This window comes from Mesoplodon mirus (assembly GCF_964341445.2).
Source record: "Mesoplodon mirus genome assembly, chromosome: 11".
Taxonomy (NCBI): Eukaryota; Metazoa; Chordata; class Mammalia; order Artiodactyla; family Ziphiidae; genus Mesoplodon; species Mesoplodon mirus.
In genome coordinates, this window is record NC_138987.1 from 67,975,615 (window position 1) to 67,981,614 (window position 6,000).

The following is a 6,000-nucleotide window of genomic DNA, read 5'->3' on the forward strand; positions in this document are numbered from 1 at the left end:
GGAGGAGATATGGGGATGTATGTATATGTATAGCTGATTCACTTTGTTATAAAGCAGAAATTAACACACCATTGTAAAGTAATTATACTCCAAGAAAGCTGTTTAAAAAAATAAAATACTGTAGTGCACACTTAAAAAAAATATAGTGTTAGTTTTAGGTGTACAGCAAAGTGGTTCAGATATATAGATTCTTTTTCAGATTCTTTTCCATTATAGGTTATTACAAGATATTGAATATAGTTCCCTGTGCTATACAGTAGGTCCTTGTTTGTCTCAAATTTAGGGGAAAACTAGAATAAGGAATGCCTCATTGAAAAATATCAACTATTATAAGTTATGTACAGTAATAAAGAATATTTTCACTTTAATTACCAAAAATCCTTTAAGCCTCAGCCTCTGTAAGTAGAAATTCTTCTCTAATCTAAAAGGCTTGAGATGCGCCACACCTAGAGAAGCCTGCATGCCACAACAAAGAATCCACACGCCACATTGAAGACCCAGTGCAGCCAAAAAAAAAAAAAAAAAAAAAAAAGCCTTGAGAAGGCACATGTCAGAAAATGAATATTTGTAAATTGCAGATAAAGTGGAGACAGGGTTTTCCATGGAAAATGAGGATTATAGGGAGAGGAAGAGGCCAAGGAATCAGATTTCAGGCAGGAAAGCTTTGCAAAGCAGATTTTGGGAGATAAAGAGGAGACAGGGTTTTCCATGGAAAATGAGGATTACAGCAAGAGGAAGAGGCCAGGGAATCAGATTTCAGGCAGGAAAGCTTTGCAAAGCAGATTTTTGAAGATCTCATAAGAAACTGGTAGGTAAGAATAAGGTAAACATTAGCAAATTTGGGCTACATAGGTTACAATCGGCCATGAAATCAAATTCTTTTACCATTTTGGAGTGAGATGTAGTGGATAAATGATACTGGATAATAAATGAAATAAACTATTTACAATACAGAACATCATACAATTTTAAACTCTAAAGTACAACTTTTTACACATGTTTAATGTAAAATAATTTTTAAAATTACAAACCAATACACATTCACTGTGGAAAAACCAAAACATAATACATGTAGGTATAACTAATGTGAACACCTTGGAGGATTAGACCTTTATCAGACATGTTTTCCTATGTCTCCCCACATATTTTGTAATGGAACCAAACAGAATATACTGTTATAGACGACTGACTTAATTTGTCATGAACATCCTTCCATAGCATTGAGTAGATGTCTAGAATATTCTTATTAATGCTTCTTGCCACTATCACGGACCTCTAGATTCTGCCGTTTTTAACTTTTATAAATAGCATGACCAGGAACAGGCTTGCACCAAAAACTTTATTCATATCCATGATTATTTCCTTAAGAGGAATCTCTGGAAGTAAAATTTCCTAGTCAAAGGATCTATGTCAAGCCTTTTGCCATCAAAGTCAAATTGCCCTGCAGAAAGGCTAACATACGCATCAGCTACAAATAAGTATGAATAATTCTCCACATACTAAAAACACTTTTAAAAAACTTGACCAATGTGATGTAAGGAAATGATTCTCACTGTACTTTTTATTTGCATTTGTTTGAAGTAGAACATGAAAGTTATTTTAAATGGCTCCAAGAACCCCTTGGGTTACTGGACAATACTTTATTGGAAGTAGGTAACACCTACTGCCTCTGCTAGATCTTAATCCTAAAGTTATTTTAACTTTTCCCACGTTTCCAAAACACTTAAATATTAAGTTTAAAATTTCATTAATCAGCTACGTATTTTGCTTGTGTTGAAATCCCTAAATGTTTGATATTCTTTTGAATGAAATAACTAGATAATGGAATGAACTTTTCATTTTCCATGTAGATATTTTGATGTGGTTTGGCTTTAGCCAAAAATGCCTTTCAAAATACTTAATTGACATTGAAGTCATTTTTCCCATATTCAAAATTTCCATGCATTTCAAAAATTATGGTGCTGTAATTATAGAACTTTATTGGCATTATTCAAATTTAAATAATATTTTAAAACATCTTCCTGTTTGGCAGTGTGTAGATCCTTTCCCCCTTCCCAGTACGCCACACTGCTCCAAAAAAAACATACCAGATTTCACACAGTTACCTGTGGTAACCTATCTGGAGCAGACTGGACATAGACAGTAAGATAACTGAGGTGCTAATATTGGCCTGCATAATCCACATGGGTAATCAACACCTAAACAAGACAGGGAAAGATTCCAGAAGCTTCACCTCCATGCCAGTTCTACCATCTTCTCTAATCCCCTACAAGAAATAGTCCTGAGATTGTTTGATATGCAATCCATTTTGTACTCAACAATATGCCAACATTTGCAAAGGGGAAACAGCATGGAACTTAAGCCTTTGCTTCAAATTCCATTCTTCAGAAGACAAACTCAGAGGAAAAATAAATAAATTGATCAATCAATCAATCAATCAGAGCTATTGACATTTTCTATTTCAAGTGCAGTTACTGAACCCTTTCAGCTAGGGAGGGGTACAAGTCAAACTACCTTCTAATGGTTCTTACAAATCCATTTTCTTTAGAAGTAAAGAAAATGTTCTTTTTAAAAATATTGATCCCAGCTGACAAGTGGTCAAACACAATAGATTCAGGTGAAAAAGAAAAGGAGATAATAAAAGGTCATTCACTGATTTATTACTGATTTCATAATATTTCAAAATTAGTTGTCCATAAAGTATCTATGAAGAGGAAACTGTAGGAAAAAAAAAAAAAGGAGGAATACTCTCCCTATAGAGCAGTAGGAGCCTCAATGAACTTATCTGCAGAATGGGGGTATTAGAATAGATGAGGGGGCTTCCCTGGTGGCGCAGTGGTTGACAGTCTGCCTGCCAATGCAGGGGACATGGGTTCGGGCCCTGGTCTGGGAAGATCCCACATGCCACGGAGCAACTAGGCCCGTGTGCCACAACTACTGAGCCTGCGCGTCTGGAGCCTGTGCTCTGCAACAAGAGAGGCTGCAACAGTGAGAGGCCCGCGCACCGCGATGAAGAGTGGCCCCCGCTTGCCACAACTAGAGAAAGCCCTCACACAGAAACGAAGACCCAACACAGCCTTAAATAAATAAATAAATAAATAAAATTAAATTTTAAAATGTATTTAAAGAATAGATGACCTTCCTGTTAAGAACTTTGGTGGATCCAAAACATCTATTCCTTTACGACAATGGAAGCATTGAAGGGTCTAGATTTGATCTGTTTTAGAAAGGAAAAATGAGAGAACAGACGTGAAGGAAAAAAGGCAGCTAAAATGGTCACGCCCATACTACAACAGGTAATTAGAGGGAACGCTAGTGGTGTCTCAATTCAAAATAGCTACTTTTTATAGTGTTTTCTGGATCACATTCTTTATGAAGCTATCCATTTAAACAGTTTTAGAATAAAAAGACCTGAAAATGTGACTTTAATTATAATTACAATGATTTTCATAAGTAGACACATTTTACCAACTAACAAGCAAAAGAATTTATTACTTACCATTTGTCCTCTAGAGTAAATTCTCCAACTGCACAAAAGAAACTAAACTCACATAATGTTTATTCTCCCTTTCTTTCCCAAATTAGAGGTCATTTATGTAATACTGAACCTCTACAAAAGGTTACATACAAAAGATGCTAATGTGCTAAGAAATAAAAGGAACACTTCATAAAAATATAGTGTAGTTTTCTTTTTCCATATGAAAGTATTTTAAAAAACAGTAGCTTGCAATATGTTACATTCTTATATGACACTTTTTGAGTCTGTGAATTCTTGCCAGAAATATATAGTGTTCACATCATTCCAGTGAATAACACTCAACATACCAACTTTTTTCAAAGGCACAATGTCAAAAATACTTATCGACTTTAAAATTTGTTGTAAAGTGTAAACAATGTCACAGGTGGTTGGTATATACTACAGAAAAAAGTCTTAAATATTATGTTAAATTTCAATGTCAGTGAACACAGAAAAAAAAGTAATGTTGGTATTTGAGGTCATTATATTTCCAGCAGCCTGAGATATTGAGACTTATCAAAAATAGTGATCTTAGGCACTTTGCCTACCCCTTTCTTTTGGGAATCTTTAATTTATGTGACATGTTTAAATAAATGGGAGTTAACTCTTCATATGCTTTGGAGATCAGATGAGAAATCACTCTTAAAAACTGTAAAACATGTAGCTGACTACACACTATATAGTATTATTTCCACCTGCCATCAGGTGCTGTAAATATTAAAGGGTAATTTTCTTCAACCTTTCTGGTTAACATAACTCACCTGCCCTTCAGCTTGCCAAGTGAAATTCATGGAATGGATATTGACAGGAATGGCTGGCATTCTCTGTTGTGCTCTTCTGAAATCATGTGTAAAAGGGGCCATTTTCCCCTCTGAAACAATCAAGATATCTTCTTCAAATCCTGGTTTAAAAAAAAAACAAATAAAACTATCAAACTAGCTGGACTTAAAAGCATATAAATAAGAACTTGCACGCAAAAAGAACGCCAAAGAATCAGTAATGGGTCATTTCTTTTCACAAGGCACCTGCCTCCGTACCAACTGATAGTCCTGTGGGTGATAAGAATGATGCCAAAGACGCATGCTTTCAGGGAAAAGGAGTGGACGTGGAGTTAACTGGTGCTAGCAAATGCTGGGTCCACCTAAAAACGTAGGATTGTAGAAACTAGCAACAGCATGATCAGAACACTAGATCAGCTTAGGTTTCTTGAGAGAGAAGTTTATACGCTTTTAGATGGAAAATAGCTAATTAAAACGGGGAGCCCAATCTTCCTTGGAAATTAAGCTTTGAAAACATACTAAATGTATGCATCTCTCCTCCTTTAATGGAAAAGCTGGACAGAGAGTGAGGACCCAGGCAGGGGAAGAAGCAGAAGCTCCCGTGTTAGGCGCGAAACCTTACCTATGAGCACTCTCGCCTGGTGAGCATCGATCCACAGGTACAGGCTTTCCTCCGGCGGCTGCCCGACCTCCGCCCGCAGCACCAGCAGGCACGGGAGGATGCTCCAGAATCGGAGCGCGGCGGCAGGGAAGACGCTTCTCCGGGCCATACTACTCCGGACCTCCTGGCTGGTGGCTCTCGCAGCTGAAACTCCTGCCGCACCTACCCAACCTGCAGCCGTTAAGCTCTCAACCGGAGCCGTTCCCGCGTAGTCAGCTGGGCGTGTAGCCTCCCGGCTCAGATGCGAGTGAGCCCGGGTGACCGCGAGGAGGGAGTGGAAGAACCGGCGAGAGCGGGGCAAGGGGTGGGTGGGGAGGAGGAGGAAGAGGGGAGAGCAGAGACGCAAGACTGGCAAAGCAGGAGATGCCAGCCCGCCGAGCGAGGCCAACAGTCAGAGGGTTAAATACAGCAGGAGAGGAAGAGCGGGAAGGGCCGGCGCAAGTGCGGTGCGAACGAGGAGGCACTCGGCCCAGTCGGACGCCACTGGGCGGCGCTGGGGAGACGCGCGGGGGTGGGGCGGCACGGGACCCCGGAGGCCGCGTCCACGCCGCTGTTCGCCGCGTGGGCGCACGCACGAAAGGCGCACGTGGTGGAGGGAGATGCGGAGAAGGGCGCTCAAAGGCGCCTCTGGGACGTCCCTCGCTTCTGCCTCTGGCCAGACGAGGCATGAATGGAGGGAAGTGGGGTGAACTGACTTCACAGGGCTTGACTGAGCGCAGGTGATGATAACTCCCATTTGTACTCCGGGGCTAAATGAAGGCGCTTATTCCTCCACTTCTCCCTTTCCGCTACGGCCATTCCTCCCTCTGCAAACCCTATCCTCACGCATCCGCGCTAGGCTGACACGGCGCATTCCCATCCATTTAAAACCCGAGACTCGACCGTCCAGGGGTGCCCTGATGGCTGGCGCTCAGGTTGGCGGGGGCGTGGGGTTTCATTCCTCACTTGCCTGACACCATGGAGGTTGCTTTTTAACAGCTGTGGAGGCTCTTCTCCCTGCTCACCAGAAGCACTTGGAAGAGTTCCCTGAGCTCTGGATGCCA

At 40.7% G+C, this 6,000-nt stretch overlaps 1 protein-coding gene across 1 annotated transcript in view; it reads right to left on the bottom strand.

Annotated features, from left to right (window-relative positions):
* The window catches only part of WIF1 (WNT inhibitory factor 1), a 96,574-nt gene extending 91,144 nt beyond the window's left edge, over positions 1–5,430 (bottom strand). Inside the window, exons 1-2 of the mRNA XM_082635915.1 lie at positions 4,919–5,430; positions 4,279–4,418 (exon numbers count right to left, since the gene is read on the bottom strand). Of these exons, the coding sequence (XP_082492041.1) occupies positions 4,279–4,418; positions 4,919–5,066 (288 nt within the window). The 5' untranslated portion in view covers positions 5,067–5,430. The remainder of the gene's footprint in view (positions 1–4,278; positions 4,419–4,918) is intronic.
* Positions 5,431–6,000: the final 570 nt, after the last annotated feature.